Source organism: Gekko japonicus, unplaced genomic scaffold (genome assembly GCF_001447785.1).
Source record: "Gekko japonicus isolate JY-2015 unplaced genomic scaffold, Gekko_japonicus_V1.1 scaffold697, whole genome shotgun sequence".
Classification (NCBI taxonomy): domain Eukaryota; kingdom Metazoa; phylum Chordata; class Lepidosauria; order Squamata; family Gekkonidae; genus Gekko; species Gekko japonicus.
In genome coordinates, this window is record NW_015160230.1 from 568,643 (window position 1) to 592,361 (window position 23,719).

A 23,719-nucleotide genomic window follows, 5' to 3' on the forward strand; every position below is an offset into this window, starting at 1 on the left:
AATTTGGTGTTTCTAGGTCCAGTGGTTTGGCCTGGGTTTATGATTTTATGGTGAGGGGACTTTCTTATATATATATATTCAGCAGGCTCATATATATATATGCCTGCTGAATAAAATTGTCTGGAGCTTTGCAGTCACCACTGAACTGACACCCTGCTCTATATTTCATTATCTAAGCCTCCAGATACATCCTTCTTGGTTCTGAACTTTGAGGCTTTGTGAACTTTGGTTCACAGCTTTGAGGCTGTGCTCAGGTGGCTAAGGCAGAACAAACTGAAGAGGAATCTAGAGAAGGATGTAATGCTGGTTAGGAAGGCTGATATTCTAGAGGGACTGAATCCTCTTGTCCTATATGGAATAACTCTGGCTTTTTCAGAGCAGGTTCTGAGCTTGGTGGTGCTGATGGACCCTGCCTTGCTGTTTGAAAAGCAGGCCTGCATGATGGCCAGGAGTGCCTTCTACCAGCTGCATCTGATTCATCAGCTTCTCATCACCTAGATCCAGCTGATCTGGCCATGCTGATCCATGCTTCTGTAACCTCACAGCTGGGTCACTGCAACATGTTCTATGTGAGGCTGCCCTTGAAGACATCTGGTCCAGAAGGTGGCAGCCTGACTGCTGTCAGGGGCTAGCTGCCAGGAACACATGTTGCCCATTTTGAAACAGCTACATTGGCTGCCAGTTTGTATCGGAGTTCAATTCAAGGTGCTGGTTATGACTTGTAAAGCCCTTCATCACCTGGAACCCACATATTTGAGGGACCATCTCCTTCCATTTGACCTTATGCACCAACTATGGTAATCAGGCAGCCATCTGTTGACTATACTACTTTTCCATTGTGGCTCTGGCTATTTGAAATGGGCTCCCTGAAGAGGCAAGGCCTGCTTCTTTGCCAGGGCTTTTTAGGGAGGGTTGAATAGCAGTCATCTTTTAAGTGGGGAGGGATCTGAGCCTTGTTATGTTAATCTTTGGTTTTAGCTGGAGATGTTTTAACTATTATTGTAAGCCACCTTGAGCCAAGACGAAAGGCAGAATATGAATGTTTGAATGAATAAATAAAACATAAATAAGTAGAAACTTCATTAAAAAAAATTCTCGGGAACTTGAATTCGGCGCTGAGTACCTGTCAGCAAGCTGCCAAAGGTTCTTTTCTATATGTATATGTTCACCCATTAGGTTCTTTCCCCCCCCCCTTCCGTAGATGCGGTTGTCTGGTCATACGCAGTAGCCATGCATTCCTTTCAGAGTACGCCAGTCCTGCTTTGATGTAACGCTATCTCGCCAAGGCCACAGGTGGAAGAGCAGAGGAGCTTGCTTTGACTTTAATTAGTACAAGCCGTGGGAATAGCATATCTATTTACAATTAGGTAGCCGTTGCTTTCCCAAGGTTTAGGCGCGCGAGAGACCCCTTGACCACGCGCGGGAACCGTGTTTATTGGCTGTTATGATTATGAACTTGCTTTAACCTTTCATGCCTCTTGGGTTTTCGTTATTCTGAACAGTGACCCAGTTCATGTGCTTCATGGCTTCAATAAAGTAAAATCTTCTTGCAAGTGTGTACTATGTTGTTTGCTGTGGGGACCTGACAGTACCACACTCTGTGCTTCTGAAGAATCACAGTATACACGCAGGGTGCAGACCTGAATGTAGCCATCCCCAGGCGCACTAACCATGTAACATGCTGGCAACTGGATGCATTGCTAGATACAGCGATGTGCAACTCTTGATGGGCTAGCAATGTAAAGCACTTTCAGTGATGCAAAGCCATTACATGGTAGAGAGAGGATGTGGTCAGGATGCTCTGAGTGACAGACTGGATAAACCCAGGGATGGGAAATATGACTGAATATACTTGAATGCTACAAGACACTTGCAACACTGCAGCAGACTCGGCTAGGGTTGCTAACCACCAGGTGGCACCTGGAGATCTCCCGCTATTACAACTGATCAGTTTCCCTGGAGAAAATGGCTGCTTTGGAGTATGACCTCTATGGCATTATACCCTGCTGAGGTCCCACCCCACCCTCCCCAGGTTGTACCCCTAAAATCTCCAGGTATTTCCCAACCCAGAGCTGCCAACCCTAGATTTAGCCCATATTTTAAATGTGGCAAATTAGAAAAGGAAGCCTGTGTTGCTGTTCTTACAACTGCTGGAGACTACAAGAAACCTGGCTTCATACTCCTCCTTAGCCTTGGCTTTTCCAGTTAACCTCAGGCAGGCCAAGACTCTCAGCCACCTCTCCCATCTATACGATGACGTGAATAAGAATGTTTCAAGGATCAACAAGTGAGAGACTGTCAATCTGTCAAATCACTCCTCAAAACCCAACATTTCACTGAAGTCTTTGGCTTTACCTCCACTACATCTCCCCCACTGAAGTAAAGCTAATGTGACAGAAACAGAATGGGAGGAGCTGTGGCTCACTGGTAACTAGAGTTCATATACAGTTTTACAATATACAGGGTCAGTCCCCAGCAGCTGCACTGAAAGGATCAGGCACCAGTTGATGTGATAGACCTCTACCTGAGAACCTAGCCTAGAAAGGTATTGCCAGTCAGAATACTTACCTTGGTAGACCAATGGCCTGACTCAGTATACGGCAGCTTCATGTTTTCATCTACACCTATTCCTATAACAGAAATGTTATGTTCATCTGTAAGTACTTCCTTTGTGCAGCTGCACTTGCCCACAGTCTTTCCTGATTACACTCAGAAGTAGCAGCAGGCATCTCCCCTCACCCCTATGTTGCCTTCATAATCTGTTTTTGACTTCTTTTCACTCTTAGGTGGTAAATCCCAAAAAGAAAATGAAGAAAAAGAAGTATATTAACTCAGGAACAGTAAGTAACACATCTTTAATTCTTGTTTTACAGAAACAGGAAGGAAGTGTTTCTCCATTGGGGGTGTAGTTGGCCTCTAATCATCCTGGCCAAGTGCTTTGCCATTTGGCGCAGGCTTTTTAAATTTAGCATCAGGGAGCCAAAAGGCAGGTACCATTGGTATACACGCAGGCAAACTGGACAGTGAATGAGGATGATACATTTCCTACTGCTGCTACTATTCAATTGCCTTGCCCTAGACTAATCCCAAGCATGTCTGTTGTATAATGGTTTTTTGGCTTTCTTAGAGATCTGTAAAAATTATTTTATTCTGGAATTCATTTAATGATAGAAGAATGCAATTGATTTTCTGACATAGTGTTGATCAATTTGTTTACTGCTGTTACTGACATTTATTGCTTACTGCTGGATTTATTTCTTTTATTAAATTGTAATTATTTTAGCATGGGTTTTTTTACTGCTGTTTTGTTACAAATTGTTGTGCTGTTGCTAATTTCTTTTATCATTGGGGTAGACTTTTGTATTGTATTTTCTTTTCAGCTTTTACTTGTCAGCTTCTTTGAGTGTTACTTTAATAAATTAGTAAACTCTGCTATTCATGGTTCACATTTCCTGCAATGTTGAATGTTTTGACCTCAGTCTAGTGTGAAACGTTCCATGAAAATACATACATCTTCTATAAATAGCAGCTTCCCATTTATAAATGAAGCCATACTCAAATACATCCACAAATCATTTTTTCAGGCTAGGAAGATGGAATGTGGCACATTTGTAGTGCTTCTATGAGTAACAGTGGGGAAAATAGATAATACACTTCTAAGAATTGGGATGTTCTACCCCAGTGGCTCTTCACCAAATTTTAAAAAGAGGAATTTTCAAGTGTGGTATACTTGAATGTAGGGAAAAAAAAGGGAAAGATTCTGGATTTACTAAGAATTATGAGTATGTTCATTTCAAATTTCCCATATCGCCTTAATAAAACCCTTCAGTCTAAAGGAAAGAATGATGATCACATTTGTGAGTGTGTGTGCATTATGAATGCATGAATAAGTTGTTATTCATTTTGCTGACCCACCGCCTTGCTGACGTGGGGCTCCAGGGGCTCACCCTTCAATGGCTTGCCTCTTTTCTCCGCGGTCGGGGACAAAGGGTGGCGATAGGGGAACAGCAGTCCCGGAGACACCCTCTTGAATGTGGGGTGCCTCAAGGGGCAGTTCTTTCCCCAATGTTGTTTAACATCTACATACGCCCCCTTGCCCAGATTGCCTGGAGGTATGGGCTTGGGTGTCATCAATATGCAGATGACACCCAGCTCTATCTGATGTTGGGCGGCCGGTTGGACTCTAGTCCAGAAGATCTGCACTTGGCATTGCAAACCGTGGCTGGTTGGCTCCGACTGAGTCAGCTGAAGTTAAACCCGGTGAAGACAGAGGTCCTGGGCCTGAGTCGGGGTGATCTGGGGTTGGGGCTCCCTCTCCCGACCTTCGATGGGGTGCCTTTGGTGCCAGCGCCGGAGGTTAGGAGTTTGGGAGTGCTCCTGGACTCCTCACTAACTATGGAGGCCCAGGTGGCAGCCACTGCTAAGTCAGCTTTTTACCACCTCCGGCTGGTGCAGCAGTTGGTTCCCTTCCTCGACCGCAGTGACTTGGCCACAGTGATCCATGCGACGATCACCTCAAGGCTAGACTACTGTAACACTCTCTACATGGGGCTGCCTCTGTCACAAATCCGGAAGATGCAGCTGGTACAGAATGCTGCGGCCAGGCTGTTGATGGGTCTTCCTAGTAGGGACCACATCCAGCCTGTTCTGAAAGCACTGCACTGGCTGCCGATAGTGTACCGGATTCGCTTCAAAGTGCTGGTTCTCACCTTTAAAGCCCTATTTGCCCGGGGTCCAGCATACCTAAGGGACTGCCTTTCCCCATATGTTCCCCCATGGGCACTACGGTCGGGGACGCAACATCTCCTGGCGATGCCAGGCCCCAAGGAGACCAGGCTGGCTGCTACCAGGGCCAGATCCTTCTCGGTGGTGGCTCCTACCTGCTGGAACGAGCTCCCGGAGGAGATCCGGGCCCTGCGGGACCTCGCACAGTTCCACAGGGCCTGCAAGATGGAGCTCTTCCGCCAGGCGTTTGAGTAGGAGCCGCCACTATTGTACCATCATTATCTGGCCCTGGAAGAAAGAACGACAACGCCAAGCGGAACAAACCGCACTGAGGGGGTATAGCAGCATTAATACGTCATCTTTATGGAAGATCAATTCGGAACATCCAGAGCACTTAATAATGTTGTAATATTGTAGAAATGATTTCAAATGGTTTTAATTGTGTTTTATGTGCGGGCTCATGCCTGATTGTGATCCCGCCCTGAGCCCAAGTAGCGGGGAGGGAGGGCTATATATTGAACAAATAAATAAATAAATAAATTTGTTAACTTAATGGGATGGGGCCATGGCTCAGTAGCAGAGCATCTGCTTTGCATGCTGAAAGTCTCAGGTTTAACTGGCAGCTCCAGTTTAAAAAGTCAGATAGTAGGTGGTACAAAAGACCCTTTTGCCTGAGACCCTTAACTATCATTGCCAGTCTGGATAGACAGACAGTACTGAGGTTGATAGACCAAGAGCCTGACTCTGTATAAGGCCGCTTCATATGTTCATTTGCAAAATGAGCACCTTCATTTATTAAGGTTCATTGCCATGCCCTCCCCCTCCACCCAAATTTCACAGTTTATATTTAATGGTTCCTCATTGTGCTAGGGCATTTGCTCTAGCTTGCCTTAATGCTAACTTCTCTGAAGTATTGTGTGGGAGATTTTGTAATATTCCATATTGAGATCATCTTTGCCTTTGTGGCCAGGGTAAAATTGATACTTTATCTCATAAAATACTAGAATACTCCTTTTTAAAACAGTTTTTAGGAATCACTGGATTTTACTTGTTTTATCATGTTTATCATTCAATAATTTTCAAATAGATGTTAATTCCCTATGTGATGTGAGACTGTGATCCGAACATAACGTTATTGGTTGCTAAATTCCTGTCATATTTTCCTTTAGAAACTAATTTAGTATTCTTCTAGTCATTGCTTTGGATTTCTTATTTAAATGATCTTATTTGCTGTAACAATATCAGGCAATAATACCGTTCATTCATTACAAAGTCCTTAATTTCACCAAGAAAGGAAGGAAGGAAGGAAGGAAGGAAGGAAGGAAGGAAGGAAGGAAGGAAGGAAGGATTTCACAGATGAAAACACCCTTGTTCTCCTACCAAGGATTGCTACCTGAGCTCCCTGTTGCAAAATGCTGAATGCTCTGCCCTATCCACTGTATGCTGCATTTATGTATTCTGCAACTATTTGTTCAAACAGTTATAAAAGCCACAGAATGGTAAAAAAAAACCCTGTCCTTCAGTCTTTTATGAGCAGCTCTAAATGTCCCTCACTAGCGTATGAAATGACAGGCTGTGCACTGCATGACATCTTCAGTGTTCATGCATGTGCAATTCCATTCATGCACATCACAGATCTGCAGATGCATTCCAACCCCACAGATGCCCCGAGGAAAAGACTAAACCTTGAAAAATGACAGTGCTAGCAAATCACACTAACAATTTTAATAAGTCATCTTCAAAAATCAGGACAAATAGGGACAGAAATCAGAAAAGGGGGACTGGCCCTGATAAATAACGATGGCTGGAGTGAAGAGTACTGTTTTCCAGCACTGAAACTGGAGATATACTTAACCTTTACAAACGTGTTAGATGGTAGTTTGCCACCTCCTCACAGGGCAAGAAATTCTGCTACTTCATTTCTACATCAGGAATGATTGAGTGGTCCGATTGCAGAGTTACCCACTCCCAGAGGAGACTGACTGGAAGGGGGCAAGCCCAGAGGTATGATTACTGCAGAGAGTAAACAGCACTATGGGTGGCTCATTTGAGCTCCCAGGAGCCTTTATGTGATTAATTGGAACACACTGACAGTTCTTGCAGAGCATGCTGGTGCTCCCAGCACAATGTTTGAGAATTACTGAAGGAGACAAAATGTTTTTTATAAGATAATCACTGATATAGTTTATGGACTAGCAACCTATGGGTTGGGAGCCAAACATGGCTCAGTATATTTATTTACTTATTTGGTTCTATTTGTATCCCGCCCTCCCTGCAAGCGGGCCCAGAGTGGGTTCCACCATAAAATTCACAATGTAACAATATAACAAATCGACAATTAAAATCTATCTAAAAAATCTATCTAAAAAGAACATCATTATAAAAACTCCGATGTCTCAACAGATCTTAGCAAGAAGCAGTTGGTTCCCAGATGGCCATTCGGCTCTGAGGTCACTGGAAGGGAGGGTCAATCAGCATGTGAGCACCTGCTGCCCCAACTATAGAACCAAATATGGCTTTGTGAACACATGGTATCACTCACTGCAACAACCAGCGAACAAAATGAGGCAGCAGCTGAAGTCCCGTGGAAAAAAGCCTGAGAATACCAAGTTATTGTGGCATAAAAATATGCAATTATCAATCAATATTTCAATTATCAATAACATTAGGTTGCATATTTTCAGTTGTGCAAATGGGCTTTCTTTTACTGGCTCTTTGTTGATCTCTTGCTCTGAATTTTGACATCGTTTGGCTCTTGAATTATAAAATGTCGCCAACCCTGGGTTAGAGCAGGGGTCGTTTCGTAGAAAAAGAGCTAGGGGAACTCATTAGCATAACTCATTAGCATATGCCACACCCCCTGACATCACCGGAAGTGTGTCATAAGGCCACACCCCCTGACATCACCGGAAGTGTGTCATAAGGCCACACACCCCGCCCCCAACGGTCCCGGCCGCCACCGCTGCTCCTGCCTCCTCCTGGCTGAATGAGGGCCGGAAGCGGGGCGGCCGGAAGCAGGGGGCGGGGCTTCGTCATGTGCCCCGCCCCCCATACCTCACCCGGGGGAACTGCAATCCCCCGCGATCCCCCCCGAAATGACCTCTGGGTTAGAGTGTCAGATTAGAGTCAGTAGCCATTTAGTCTGGCTTCATTTGCTCCTTTTAAAAAAAAAAGTTCAGTCTAGTCCTGCCACCTGGAGGCTGGCAACCCTAGTGTGGCATGTGCTTTTTGTACTCTGCAAACAGGCAGTGCCACTCTTTTTTAATATTTGGAATATGCTTATTTCATAATTGTGCTATTTCAGTCATTAAAATTATTTTAAAATGTGAGCAGGGACTTTGGCTTGCTACAAACTACTTAAGCCCCCCCCCCTTACCACCACCCAGCAAACAAGAACTGATAGTTAACTATTTATTCATGAGAGTCTCAAAAGAAATATAGGCTGCAGAGAAGAGGAAATGATTAGTTAAGCTAATCTTCTGTGTTGTGTGGAGCCCGTGTTTCACTTCTTGCAGCTGAATATGGAATAGGAATCCTTCAGCAGTGCAAATATGTATATAGGTATAATGGTAGTATGAACAGTTACAAATGTTTCTCAGTTTTATATTTTTATTTGGCTTATTTCCTCATATTTTTGTAGAATAAAGCAATTGTTATTTATGAAATTAATAATAAAAAGCTTATATTGAATGAAAAGCTTATATTATTAATAATAATTAATAATAAAAAGCTTATATCAAAAACAACATCTGTTCCTGCACTTTCGCCAGTAAAAATCTAGAGATACAAAATGCATACCATCATATCTCTGTGCTATGAATTTCCCCAACCTCATGAGAAGCAGCAAGTGAAGTTGTGCTGGGGCACAGAAACTTTCAGCGAGTTGGCATCGCTTTAGGCGTTACTATGCAATACCAGGGCAAGGAATGTTCCCTCTAAGCTGTGAAGTCATGTGAGCAAAAATTCCATTTCGTGAGCTACTGGGATTAAAGTTGTGAGTGAGTGATTTGGTTACTGCATAAACTAGTTTGCTCTGGAGCCATCCCTCCTGAGCTAAGACAAAAATGTGTGAGCCGGAGGCTAAAAAACTTTGAGCTAGCTCACCTTAACTCAGCTTAGAGGGAACAGTGGCAAGGACTAAGAAAAGACATGGGGCTGTTGATCACTGCACCAACCATGCATCTCATGTAACATCTAGTTCTGGTCTGCAGGAAACCAAGGCCCATGTGATGCTAATCTTCCCTTGAAGCTGTAACATTAAATGCATGTTTCTAATTTGGCCCATCTATCATCCACCCCAACTAAGAACACTTGGTCTGAGCGTATTGAATTGGTTTTTTAATCAAAAACAGGAACATGTTGTCTGAATCATAAATCACTATAGATGACATTAGATACTTGAGTATTCTTTAAAAGATCTTTCAATAATTTGTGGGAAGAAATATACAACAGATCTTTCTAGATGCTACATTTGGGAGTACCCAAACTGGGAGTGCATGCTATTGTCAGGGTTCCTAGTCAAGACACTCAACAACATTCCTTCAGAAGTTTCAGTTTATTGAGTACTTAGGACACCATAAATGCCTGTGTCAGGAATGGCAGGATAGTGAAAGGAACCCCAGATATATACCCCCTTCATACATTCCCCCTGATGAACAGAGGCCAATAAGCAAGCACCTGGAAAAGCAACGGTTACATTCTCAGTGGAAAACTAGGAGCAGACAGTGCACAGCTTCAAGGGCTCTAAGGAGATAACTTGAGAAGACTGATGGAGGCAGGGAGGGGGAGTGAGAGACATGAACAGCAACCCACACATTCCAATCCATGGCAGCATTAGCTGACAGCTATCCAATCTTCTCCTGATAATGCAGTTGCCATTTTTTCTGAAATAGTCACTGTGCATGCCATGCCTGTTACAGATGAAATGGTGATCGTGTATATCAGCTGGGTCACAGGCATATAGATTGTACCTATTGTTACTAGGATTAGTAGTTTGTCATCTTTAAGGCTGAGAAGAAACTCAGCCCCATAATCAGAATGTCTAATAATAGGATACGTAGTAATAGTAGCAGGATTTTGCCTTGCTCTGTAGCACATTGTTGGCTCACTTGCTTGAGAAATATGGCAAGTTTTGCTACCTTGTTCACACTTGCTGTCAGCTTTTATCACGCTGTTAGTAGGATAATGTAGTTTAAATGGTAGCAGATGGTGTGGGTAAAGCCTAATATGCAGAGGATTCACCATTGCAAGGGATAAGCATTTTATTCTGTGATCATTGTATCTTCCTATGATTATGAGGACGTTCTGAGAGCTGTAAGGAATGGCTTGTATTGATGAAAACTGTGGTAGAAGTTGACTTTGTTTTCTAGTTTCCTCAGCTAAGGAAAACCTGAATTGTTGGGTTACAACTATGTCTACAATAATACAGCCATGGCTTTCTTTTCCCCTAAAAAAAATCCCAATTCTTTCATCCTGCTTACCTCACCTACCAGCTTTTTAAAGTGGGCAGAGAAGGCAAGGCATGAGCATAAATTGGAGGGTGAACAACAGAAGCCGCTTCCTTCCATTGAGTACCAGATTTAAAAGGTTGGGAGGACACTCTGGGGTGTGATCAACAAAAGATATTCCATCTCCAAGAACATCATTTAAGAAACAGACTGCTCAAGAACACTGTTGATGCAAGTTAGTTTCAGAAGTTTGGAAATAGGTCGACAGTATTCTAGTGAGAATTTTTGAAGCCTAGCATTGCTGCAAGTCATGACCAAGATCACTACACAGACCAGGGTTTCCCAGCGTGCTGCCCGTGGATGCCATGGCACCCACCAATACCTTTCCTGGCACCTGCCAAGTGTTTTATTTATTTATTTTATCAAATTTATATCCCACTTAGAGATGGACACAAACCAGGAAAATGCAGATTGGTTCGTGGCCAAACCACAAACCAAATTGAACGAAGAGTTTTGTTCACAAACCGAACCGGTTCATAGTTTGTAGCCCTGCAAACCCTTTTGAAAGGGACTGCAGTCCCTTTAAATGGGGTTTGCAGAAAGCCCCAAAACAGCTGAGTGGCAGGGAGCAGTTTGCTCCCCACCACTCAGTTGTTTTTTGAGTCCCTTTAAAGGGACTGAACAAGACAGCCTGAGCAGTTTGCTCCCTACCGCTCAGCTGTTTTTTCAGCTTTTGCAGGGAACAGAAAGCAGGGGTATAAAGGGACCCTCTGTCCCTTCATCCAAATCATTGATAAAGATGCTGAACAAAACAGGTCCCAGGACAGATCCTTGAGGCACTCCACTTGTTACTTCTCTCCAAGAAGATGAGGAACCATTAACAAGCACTCTTTGTGTGCACTCTGTCCACCAGTTACAGATTCACCTAATAGTCATAGGATCCAAACCACATTTTTCCAATTGGTCAACAAGAATATTATGTGGAACCTTATCAAAAGCCTTACTGAAATCAAGATAAACTATGTCTACAGCATTCCCCTGATTCAGCAAGGTAGTAACTTTTGCAAAGAAAGAGATAAGGTTATTCTGACATGACTTGTTCTTGTGAAACCCATGCTGGCTCTTAGTAATTACAGCCATCCTTCCTAAATGCTCAAGGACTGTCTGCTTGATTATTTGTTCTAAAAGTTTCCCAGGTATTTATTTATTTTATTATTTATTTTATTTTATTTGTATCCCGCTCTCCCCACCATGCCAGGCTCAGGGTTGCTTACAGAATATAGATAAATGTTAAAACAACATGATATGTTAAGACACAAAAGTTAAATTAAAACCATAGCATATAAAATTTAGATTTCAAGGAACATAAATATTAATAAATATTAATAAAAGGTATAGACGTCAAACTGACAGGTGGGTAGTTACCCGGATCCTCCTTTTTCCCCTTCTTGAAAATGGGTACAACATTTGCCTGCCTCCACTCTTCTGGCACCTCACCTGTTCTCCAAGAATTCTCAAAAATAATGGACAGAGGCTCAGAAATTACATCCATGAGTTCTTTTAGTACTCTTGGATGCAGCTCATCTGGCCCTGAGGACTTAGTTTCACTTAAAGAAACAAGGTTTTTATGTACTACCCCATGTCAATCCTAGGCTGCAACTCCCTTCCCTCATCATGTGTTTTGTTTTTGAGGTACTGAGCACTATTTCCCTTGCAAGAGAAGACTGAGGAAAAGTAGGAATTGAGCAGTTCTGCCCTCTCTTCATCATCTGTTACAATTTCACTTTCCTGTCCCCACAATGGGCCTACCATGTCCTTGCTCTTTTTCATACTTTGAACATAAGAAAAGAACCCTTCTTTGTTGTTTTTAGTGTCTCTCGCTAGCCTACGCTCAAACTGAGCTTTAGCTTTCCTAACTCTCCCTCTACAAGCACTGGCTATTTGTTTATATTCATCCTCGGTTATAAGACCCTCCTTCCACTTTCTGAATGGGTCTTTTTTATTTCTCAAGTCTTTAGAAAGGTGTTTATGGAGCCACCTTGGCTTCTTTAGGCTCCTCCCATTTTTCCTTCTCATAGGAATTGTTTGTGATTGTGCCTTCAGTATTTCACTTTTAAGAAACTCCTATTCCTCTAGAACGCCCTTGTCCTTAAGTATTTCTGCCCATGGGATTCACCATGGGATTCTACCCAACATAACTTTGTTTGTCAAAATTTGCTTTCCAACCTATATGTCTGACTATGTACAGCTTTTACGTTCCCCAAGACTGTAAATTCCAAAATTACATGGTCAGTATTACCCAGGCTGCCCACTACTTTCACATCATCAACCAGTTCTTCCCTGTTGGTAAGAATCAAGTCCAAGATAGCAGATTCCCTTTTTTCCTTCTCCACTTTCTGGAAAATGAAGTTGTCAGCAAGACAAGTCAGGAATTTATTGGACCTTTCATTTTTACCAGAGTTGGACTTTCAACAGATATCTGGGTAATTGAAATCTCCCATGACCACCATGTCTCGTCTCTTTGAGAACTTTTTATTTTTACCCAGAGACTCTCAACTGGACTTTCATGCTCAGATTCACATATTTCCTCACAAGTATATACCTCCTTTACATATAATGCAACTCTTCTGCCCTTCCTTATTTGTCTGTCTCTTTTAAATCAGTTATACCCCTCAATCCTAATATTCCAATTGTGAGTATCATCCCACCAAGTTTCAGAAATGCCTATTAGGTCATAGTCCCCTTCTTGTATTAGGACTTCATGTTTCTCCTGCTTGTTTCCCATACTCTGCACATTAGTGTAGAGGCATCAGAACCCATGTTTCACGCACCTTGTGGGTTTTTTTTTCTGTACTTACATGTGAGTTAATGTTATCTAGCATATGTGCCACTCCCCGCAAAACTAGAGTTCTTATCTCCAGTTATTGGCTTTGCATTTTTGTCTCGCTCCCGCACAGGATTTAGTTTAAAGCTCTCCTTATTAGGTTTGCAAGGCTGTTTCCAAACACATTATTTCCTACTCTTGTGAGGTGCAAACCATTTCCCAATAGAAGAGCTTCATCTCGAAAGTGTAAGCCATTGTCCAGAAATCCAAATCGTTCCTGATGACACCATCTACATAGCCAATCATTGATCTGCGGTATTCTTCTTTCCCTTCTTAAGCCACAGCCTTCGACAGGAAGAACTGATGAGAATACAACCTGCACTCCCAATTCCTTCACCTTTGACCCAGAGTCACATAGTCTCTTTTAATATGTTCTGGGCTGTGCTGGGCTGTATCATTTGTTCCCACATGGATGAGCAAGAAGGGATAATAATCTGTGGGCTTGATGAGGTTTTCTACTCTTTCCATCACATCCTGGATGCGTACACCCAGTAGACAGCATACCTCTCGAGATGACAAGTCTGGTGTATAAAATGATGTTGTTGTTCAGTCGCACAGTCGAGTCTGACTCTTCGCGACCCCATGGACCACATCATGCCAGGCCCTCGATAGCACTGTCTAACCATCTCATCCCTTGCCGTCCCCTTCTTCTTTGACCTTCAATCTTTCTCAGCATCGGGGTCTTCTCCAGTGAGTGCTTCCTTCTCATTTGGCAGCCAAAGTATTTGAGCTTCAGCATCTGGCCTTCCAGGGTTGATTTCCTTTAGGGTTGACTGATTTGATCTCCTTGCAGTCCAAGGGACTCTCAAGAGTCTTCTCCAGCACCATAATTCAAAAGAATCTGTTCTTCGGCACTCAGCCTTCCTTATGGTCCAACTCTCACAGCCATACATTACTACTGGGAATACCATTATTTTGACTATGCAGACTTTTGTTGGCAGGGTGATGTCTCTACTTTTTATTATGCTGTCTAAATTTGCCATCACTTTCCTCCCAAAGAACAGGTGTCTTTTAATTTTATGGCTACAGTATAAAATACACCACATAAAAACAGTACCAAAGATACAATAAATAAACTTTAAAATATAAAAGGATTAAAAATCTATCCTGGTTAAAGCCTATCTACTATCAAGCAGGATAGGATGCATGAATGGTGAGTTGAAGCATAATTTATCAGCTGCCTGGCAGATCACAATCACCCAAAGGCTGCCCAAAAAAGAGCACCCTTGCATGCCCTGTGGAACCTAGAGAGGTCCCACAAGGCATGCACCTATTCAGGCAGCTGCTTCCACAGGAAAGGGGCAAATACTGAGAAGTTCATAGAGACCTTCAGTAAATTCTGAGATGGACCGGAGAAGACAGGGAGGTTCAAGGCGGGTAGGGCCAGATAGGGCTTTTGCTCATGTGGACTTCTGAATGGCCATTGGAGACCTGCTGGGGTTAGCAGATTTCTAAAAATGTTGCTTTGGGAGCAGCTCTCACATTTTGTGGCTTGCTCTGCCTCCTACAGTGGCCATTTGGTGGCTGCAGCCACCACCATGTATCAGAATTCCAAAGGGGCCCACAGGCTCCAAAAGGTTAGAAACCCCTGACCCAGACTAATAATAGCTACTTTTTGAGTTCATTGTATAACATTATCCCTCTTTCTTTATATTTGAGGTGACATTGCTCTCATTTGCCACAGAATCCGAGCACACATTTTTGGACTACATCAAAGGAGGGTGAGTAGAATCTTTTTCCATGTATATCTCTTTCTGCATTGGTCTCCAGCCTTTCCAGACCCCGGGCTTATCTTTAATGCCCACATGGCAACATAGAACCTATTGAGCATGACAGGAAGTCTTGGGAGATCGGAACTATGTGTCAGGAATAGGAGGAATCAAAGTTCTGATCTCATTGGTAGAGGAGGCTCTACACTGTAGGTGCATGTGGCGCACTGGAAGACCAATTTTTTTTCTTTATATGGCTATAAAAACATAAGATATTCATTCACACTCAGCAAAACTATGCAGGGTTAGAAGGGTTAAACCCTCTTTTCTCCCCTTGCATGGCTCTGATCCGTACAGGAACTCTACATGACTGTAGCTTTGCTTAAAGGCCACTGGAAATATCCAGTCATAGATTTCCCAGCATCTTAACTATTTTGATCCTCATCTTCTAGCAGGGTGACCGGGAATTTATGCTAGAGTCAGCTAAGGAAGGCACAGCAGACCACTGATATGAACAAGTTATCTGTTCAGGCGTTATGAACAGTTGGATTTCCAGACCTATCAAATATACAGCTCAGGACACTCCAGACAATTTTCAGATTTTTTTCACCAGCATTATAGTCAGTTGTTCCTTAAATGTCTAGTTATACCTGAATTTCATATAATTAAAAATCCAGAGCATGCATATGGAGCTCCTCTATCCAGTACATCTCTGCAAAGTTATATTTTACCTTCTTATGTAACAGCTGTGTAAAACATTTAGTTCCATTTCAATAAAGGTATAAAGCCCACATGTGGATGAATTTTACAGTCAGTGAGCCGGAAGACGGGCATATTTTTCTCGGCAAAATAATGCTCTAATTCTCTGGCATCTTAGTGACTAGAGATGAGGCATTAGAATTATATGTGTGTGGGGGGGGGCTCCAAAAACTCTATACAGAAACCAGAGAACTGACAATTCTGATGTTTTGAGTAAAGCCCTAAAGCAAAGCCTGGAAGGCTGTGAAATGTTTAAATTGCACCCCATTGTAGTTTAACGAACTAGGGTTGCCAGGTCTCCCCTGCCCACTGGGGGTGGGGGGATGCGGGTAGGGTTGTCAGATCCAGTTTGGGAAACTCCTAGAGGTTTGGGGATGGCGCCTGGGGAGGACAGGGAGCTCAGATGCCACAGAGTCCACCCTCCAAAGCATCCATTTTCGCCAGGAGAACTTACTTTTCTGTAGTCTGGAGATGAACTGTAATTCCAGGGGATCCCCAGGCTCCACCTGGAGGCTGGAATTCCTATCAACTGACTGAGGTGTGCATATTTACACCATCTGAGATTGTGGTTCTTCACTATAGTTATAAAATGGTCCACTAATAAAGCTAATAACTAATAACTAAACTAAATAACTAAATAACTAAAACCCCTTGCACTGAGAACCTGTCCTCTGTCCTTGAACGCCGCTGAGCCTGTCAGGATGGTATGGTGTCTGTTCATTGAGGACAAGGATTAGAGGCAAGCCAGAACAAGTTTCAACCAGTAGGCATGACAAAGCAACCAGAACCATTCATTCTGCACAGTTCAGCACTGGTGGCACCTTTTGGGGAGTAGATATGGGCATTTGTTCAGCACAGTCAAGCTGTTTTTATTCAGTACTTGTACAAGAGCAGCTTTAGGCCTTTGGCATCCATGTCTAGCTGTGTTACTATTGGCAACACATTTTAGAAATGGTATGCAGCCCCAACTTTCTTTCCAGTAGCATTTTAACCAGAGTATGATGATGTTCATATCATAGCTTTAAGTGTTAACTGAGAGGTGTAGGGGCCATTTCCCTATAGTTTGGTCCTGTGTCACTTCAGTCATGTTTGAATCACACATAATAGGCCAATGGAATCACACATAACAGACCAATGATAGGGTACTGCTACTAACTATACATTGTTCACCCCTTTTCCATGCATGCTGCATTTGCTGGGATGCTGAGCATACATTCTATGTGACTTCAGCCTCTAAATGTTACTAGAGTCGTGCAAGATGAAGCCATGAAGAAGAAGAGAAGAAGAGGAGAGAAGAGATTGGATTTATACCCCACCCTTCACTACCCAAAGGAGTCTCAGAGCAGCTTATAAACTCCTTTCCCTTCCCCTCCCCACAACAGACACCCTGTGAGGTGGGTGGGGCTGAGAGAGCTCTGACAGAAACTGCTCTTTTTCAAGAACAACTCTTATCAGTACTACGGCTTGTCCAAGGTCATCCAGCAGGTGCAAGTGGAGGAGTGGGGAATCAAACCTGGTTCTCCCAGATTAGAGTCCACGCACTTAACCACTACACCAAACTGGCTCACATAGAAGCCTCCCCTATGCTGCTTGGGTAACATGAACTAGCCCACACATCTTGATACTTGAGAGGAGTGGAATTCACCTTCTCACTTATACACGAAAAAGAGCCCTGAAGGCATGTGAATCTTGTCTGATACAGTCTTATAGGGGGGACTATTCCATACCTTTTCCTGTCTGAAACAAATTCACATGATTGCTGGGGAAAATGTTTATTAATACATGTATAGCCGACCTTTCCATTCAAAAATGGAATCTCAAGGCTGGTTATAGTAATTTAGAACACTAAAAACAAACAAAACCCACAATAAACCTGCAGAAAATAATATTGGAATAGAATCATAGCAAATTGCTATTTGTTACAGCAGCCAGTAATTCAGAATTACTGGGGAGAGGCCACAGCTCAGTGGTAAAGCATCTTCTTTGAATGCAAAAGATCCTGGGTTCTATCTCTGGCATTTCCAGTCAAGTAATAGGTGATACGAAAGATCTCTATGTGGGACTCTGGAGAGATGCTTCCAGAGTACTGTACTGTCAGAACAAACAATACCAGCCTTGATAGACTACTGGTCTGAAGCAGCTACATGACTTCAGCACCTCACTAAGAAAATAATCAGCCCACACCCTCAGATGGAATAAGCAGCCTCATAAGCAGTTCCTTAAAAAAAACCCACCCAATATTCCATGACTAGCAGTACCACCTCCCCTGTCTTGCCTCTTGACAGGGCTCTGATGGGCTGGGCTTTGACCCCCCCTGAATTCGTTCTGGCTGGCTGGGCATCACCTCTCCAGCCTTGCATGGGGTTTGGTTGGGTCAGGCTCAGCCCTTCTGTCAGACGCTGGCCCGCCCAGGTGTGGATGGAAGGTCATCAGCCCACTAGGAGTAGTCCAGGTGCTTTTAATGGTCAATCTTGGTCCTGCCTGTGATGTAAATTAGGCTGAGAATGTGTAACTGACCCAAGGTCACCCAGTGAGTTTCCAGGGCAGGATGGGGATTTGAGGTCCTAGTTTGAAATTTTAACCACTACACTGGCTTTTGTGGGGTGGCTGTTGTTGAACATTAGTAAGCAGCCAGACCTAGGTAATTCCTGCAAGTCATATGGTATTAAGTTGCCAGGCCCTAATAAGTCCTTCTCCCTCAAAGGCCAAAACAGCACTGAAAAGGGTCTGTTGCCTTTTACCGACAGAAACCAAGCCTGATATGGTTGCCTAGCAACAACCACTGAGGGCAGCCATTTTTAAAGCTTCGGGCACTCCTTTTATCATTTTTGGGTTTTATTAAGTCTGGGGTTTTTTTTTGTTTTTACTATTTCAGATTTTTCTACAAACCTGGGGCACTTTTCAGGTTTCTTGAAAGGTCTCTCTTGGTCATTCACGGGTCCAGTCTCTGGATTTTAGTATCCTCAGATTTGGCCAACTTGGCTATTAGAATATTGATTTAAGTCTCCTTAGATTTAGCTATTAGAATATAGATAGGGCTGATACCTTTTTTCTGGTCTGCAAGGCAAGTAAAAAGGTGGCAAGGCAACCCTCCTGTAAACCCATAGAGTATGGTAGTGGGGATGTTTTTGTCCATCTTGTCCAAACTAACAAGGAATTGTCAAGCATGCACTCTGCTTGAGTAGGACTGTTGAATTAACAAGCATTGGACTTGTAATCTTAAATAGCTACTGGCTGTTCTTACAATCCATGTTCCCAGGATTGCTGAGAGAAAATATGAAGCCTGAGTAAATATGAGTTCCCTTCCATCCCTTTCCATCTTGGAACTGACCACTGTGGCTTTAACCATTACACTTGGCTGTACTGTGCTCATCAAGTGACTCTCCTCACCTCTGTGGGATGCCACTGCCAATAGTAGCAACATCTTCAACCTACCTGCAGGATCCATCAGACATTATGGTTCCTCCCTCCCACTCTCTGTTAACTTGTTTATGAGAATAGTGACTGCCAGGGTTCCCGCGATCGTGCGGGGGAAACATGCTCCCCGGCCGGACCATTCCTCCCTGTAACACAACATGCCGTCGCCAGGAAGTGACACTGGACGACGCTCTGTCCATGCGGCTGGAAACTCGATGGTACCATCGGCATGGTGTGGCGTGGATGTGTTACAGGGAGGAATGTTCCGGCCCCCACCGAATCACGGTAAGTACTTGGTAACCCTATCAGTAGCAAAGACATCTGTGTCCCCCACCGAATCACTTGGGAAGCCTGGTGACTGCTTCTGTACCTCAAACCCCACAACTAGTGCTCTCTTCATCCTTCATCTTCGTGACCCCATGCACCTATAGCCCCCTGAAACCAGTATGGCCAGCCAGCTTCAGCAGCCCTTAACTTTATCCCTGCAATCCTACCGCAGCCTTTTGTTTTGGGCTGAGCAAAGGGTCTTGCAGCATTCCTAACATTCCTTTCCTTCTGTCTGCTTTGCCTCAAAGTCTGATAAATTAGATGTTCAAAAGCTGCCGACTGAAGTATCACATAACTAGCCCTGTAATTGGCCAATTTGGGATAGCCACAAGTCAGTCCCATACTCTGAGTCCTCCTCTAGATTTTGGGGCACTTCCCCAGCCTGTCCTAATTCTGTTCTGCTGGTATGTCTCAGAACCGCAGCACAACCAAAAAAAAAAAAGCCCTTTCCCTCTGGCCTTGTCTCTTCCTATCTAGCCAACAGTTAAAATGTTATCTTTCACTGACAGCCATGTTCTTTCATTAGGAGCCTTGCATGGCATTTGAAAGAAGCATCTGTCATGGGAGCAATTGATGTTGATTGAGGGGAGGAGATGACAGGCCAGGGATCTCCTCCTAGAAGGCTGCCAAGGGATACGTCTGTGAGCAGCTTTTCAGCCATCCCTTCTTTCAGCACTAAACTACTGTTTCTTATCCAGTGGGGTGGGCTCCAGAAATTGGACATTGGCTTACTTAATGCTTAGATAAAGAAAGGATAACCTGTCATTGACATGGTAGCCTGAAGTGTGCTTCTATTCAGCACGATTATTTATTTATTCTTTGTTTAATTCTTCAGCAAATATGCTAATAAATTCCAGCATCCGAAATCTATAATCCTGTGCACACTTACTTAGAATCCTTACAGTAATCCTTACTGAACCCTTTTCATGTGTAAATTGGGGTGCAGATCCCTTAAAAGTCAAATCTACAGAAATATGGGATTTATGTTAACACTGAGAGGTGTAGCTGAGGAAGATGAAGTTACTATACCATGTTGCATGTGGCTTGAGTGAGACTGAGAATCTCTAGAGTAAATGAATGTTACAAGGGCGTCTTTCAGCCAACTAACATCCTGCAACAAATGTATGGTTGATCTGTAACTTAGTTATGTGTGTGATCCACGAGCTTCAATAGGGATATTAAAGCATGGGCTTTGATTATTTTTCAGTTCCTGTTAACCTTGGGCAATTCACAGAGAGCCCAGATGCCCTAAAGCAACTTTGTGTTTGCTTCATTTTGGTTATCATAAACCCTTGGGACTTGTTCTCAGGCAAGCTAAAGAAAAATCAGGATTTGATCAAAGCTGGCCTGATTTATTTTTTCAGAATAACACTGAAAATGTTGAATGATAGTAATTTTGGCAATCCTTCAGTGGGAATGGGGGGAGGGCATGAAACACATGGCATTCATAAATTAATTTTCTAAACATAATAAAAAAGATAACCAACCAAGAAGTATGCCATTCTTCCATGCAGCATGCTGTGGAACAATATAGGCTCCCCAGTCATTTCAGCTTGGCATCTGTCAATGCACTGGAAACATGGAGAGCACTGTGCAACTTGAATGGCCTTATGCTTTTTGCTGCCGGAGAGCAGAGCTTCATGTGATGTGGCTGATCTTTGAACCACCAAGCAGTACCACCATAGTGGTGGTGAAGCGATTTCCAGTAGAGAAGCAATATACAAGAAAGCAGTGCTAAATTATTCCTTCACTTGCTGTTCCCTTGCAAACCTCCCTCTCTCTCCCCTAAGACTGGAGATGAGCCCATACTGGAAAGCAGGGCTCTTTTTGTAGAAAAGGCCCAGCAGGAACTCATTAGCATAATAGGCCACACCCAACAGCAGGCACTCATTAGCATATTAGGCCACCCCACACCCAACAGCAGAAACTCATTAGTGTATTAGGCCAAACCCCTGACAGTGCAGATCTGCCCTCACAGAGGAGGGAGAGCTTGTACCTGAATAAACCTTGATCTTAAAGGTGCCACTGGACTCTTCTAAATTGCTAGGGGGGGCAGATCTGCACAGAAAAAAGGAAAGAAAAGAGAAGAAGGAAAGAAGGAGGAAAAGAATGAAAGAGAGAAGAAAAAAGCAAGGAAAGAGAGAAAGAAAGGAGAGAAGGAAATAAGGTGGGGAAGAGGGAAAGAAAAAAGAGAGAAGGAAAGAAGGAGGGAAAGAAAGGAGAGAAGGAAAAAAGGAGGGAAAGAAAGTAAGAAGGAAAAAAGCAAGGAAAGAGGGAAAGAAAGAAGGAGAAAAGGAGAGAAGGAACTAAGGCAGGGAAGAGGGAAAGAAAGAAATAGAGAAGGAAATAAGGAGGGAAAGAAAGAGAAGGAAAGAAGGAGGAAAAGAAAGAGAGAAGGGAGAAAGGAGGGGGAAAGAGAGAGAAAGAGAAGAGGGAAGGAAAGAAAAAGAAAGAAAGAAAGAGAAGGAAAGAAGGCGGGAAAGAAGGAGAGAAGGAAAGGAGGGAAAGAAATAGAGAAGAAGGGAAATAAGGAGGGAAAGAGAAAAAGAAAGAAAAAGAGAGAAGGAAAGACAAAAAAGTGAAATAAAGAGAAAGAGAGAGAGAAGGAAAGAAGCCCCAACACCCGCAGCCACCCCTTTCCCTTCTCTCTTGAGAAGGTCCACCTAAACCATCATTTCCAGCTAAGGGCCTGGTGAGTTCAAAGCCCGCGTTTCTTGCAATAGGGTTGGAAAGAGAGGCAGAAGCAGGTATGGGGAAAGTGAAGTCCAAGACATTAGTCTGAGTTTGCCATTTTTCTTGAGGAATCTATTAATCAAAATGTTTTTAGGTTTGCAAACCTGAATCATTAAGGTGATGTGATCTCCCCCCCCCCCCTCTAGGACCCAGATCAATTTCACAGTGGCCATTGACTTCACAGCTTCCAATGGTGAGTTTTAATAACATATGTTTTGGTGAACAGTGTTACATTTTTGCATGCTCAGACAATTTTCCAGTGTTTAAGCAATATAATTTGTGACTAGTATATTTAGAAGTATCAACTGACATGTATTTATTGCAGTCGCTACATTTTGTAAGATAGGCAAGATCTGGCTAGTTTGTTCCTCAACAAATTGGGAAATGGCATTACAGTAAAAAAAAGAAGAAGAAAGTGCCCTTGTGTATGATTCTGGCTGAACTGCTGACTGATTTGAATGGGATCAAAAGCCTGAGGCCGTTCATCTGGGATTCATGGAGCAAAACCCAGCAAGTCTCCACTTTTGCCTAGGGGTGGGGCAATGCTCCCTCTAAGCTGTTGAGTCTTGTGAGCAAAAATTCTACTTTGTGAGCTACTGGCATTAAAATTGTGAGCAAGCAATTTGGCTACTGTATACATTAGTTTGCTGTGGAGCCATCCTTCCTGAGCTAAGACAAAAATGTGTGAGCTGGAGGCTAAAAAACTGTGAGCAAGCTCACACTAATTCACACTTAGAGGGAGCACTGGGGTAGGGGTGGGGCAGAAAATTACAAGATTCCCAGTAATTCATCCCACCTCTGCAGAGATACAAGATTGGGCCTTCTGCATAGTTGGGGAACTCTCAAGGTATGCAGAACAATATTAATGTACACATTTAAATAAAGAAGGGGTGATAAATGGTCTGAGAAGGGCTGAGCAGGCTCATTGTTTTCCAGGAGGCATATAATATTGAGGTCAGGAGAGAAATTAACCAGCCTGAGCCTTTAGCACATATTCTGAAAGTGCAGGTGTGTAAATGAGGATGCAGGGAAGGTTCTGAGGTATTCCTCCCCCCACCCAGCTGTAATTCCTCACCATCAATGTAGGATGGAAAACTTGTCCTGTATAAAAGAAACCAGGTGGAAGGGAAGAACTTCTAATCTTAATTAATTGGACCCCTTCTTAGTCTTTAAACTGTGAAGAGTACAGCATCCTCAGCATCTTAAATCCTGAGAAGACAGAAGTGCTACCAGTGACAGGAGGGTCTGAGCCAAGATTTAAAGTGTCACCCATTCTGGATGGGGTTGCACTCTCCTGGAACGAACAGACCTATGTTCTGTGGGTGCTCTTGGACCCAGATTTAATGCTAGTTAAGCAGGTGGCAACTGCTGGACCTCCTGATGGCACCTGATATTTTTGGCCACTGTGTGACAGTGTTGGACTGGATGGGCCATTGGCCTGATCCAACATTGGCTTCTCTTACGGTCTTATGTACTTAGACCATGATAAATTCAACTGGAATATAATCCTCAAGTATTTAAATTCATTGATCACTTGCATAGAATGCACAGATTTGATTATAGGGGAGTGAAAATAGGATCAGGTGTGTTTACCTTATAGCACAGATACGGTGAGGTAAAGGTGTCCCCTCCTCCATGTCTGGGGAAAGATGGTCAACTTCCTGCTCACCTACCCTCAAATCATAGTAAACAGGGTTTCAGAGTAGTTGCATTACAGC

General features: G+C 43.3%; 1 protein-coding gene across 2 annotated transcripts in view; it reads left to right on the plus strand.

Annotated features, from left to right (window-relative positions):
* Nucleotides 1–23,719, plus strand: part of LOC107111207 (copine-5) — a 218,419-nt gene that overhangs the window by 179,386 nt on the left and 15,314 nt on the right. For both annotated transcript variants that reach the window (XM_015412140.1, XM_015412147.1), the window contains 3 exons: nucleotides 2,787–2,840; nucleotides 14,716–14,777; nucleotides 22,148–22,194. In XM_015412140.1, coding sequence (XP_015267626.1) covers nucleotides 2,787–2,840; nucleotides 14,716–14,777; nucleotides 22,148–22,194 — 163 coding nt within the window. The remainder of the gene's footprint in view (nucleotides 1–2,786; nucleotides 2,841–14,715; nucleotides 14,778–22,147; nucleotides 22,195–23,719) is intronic.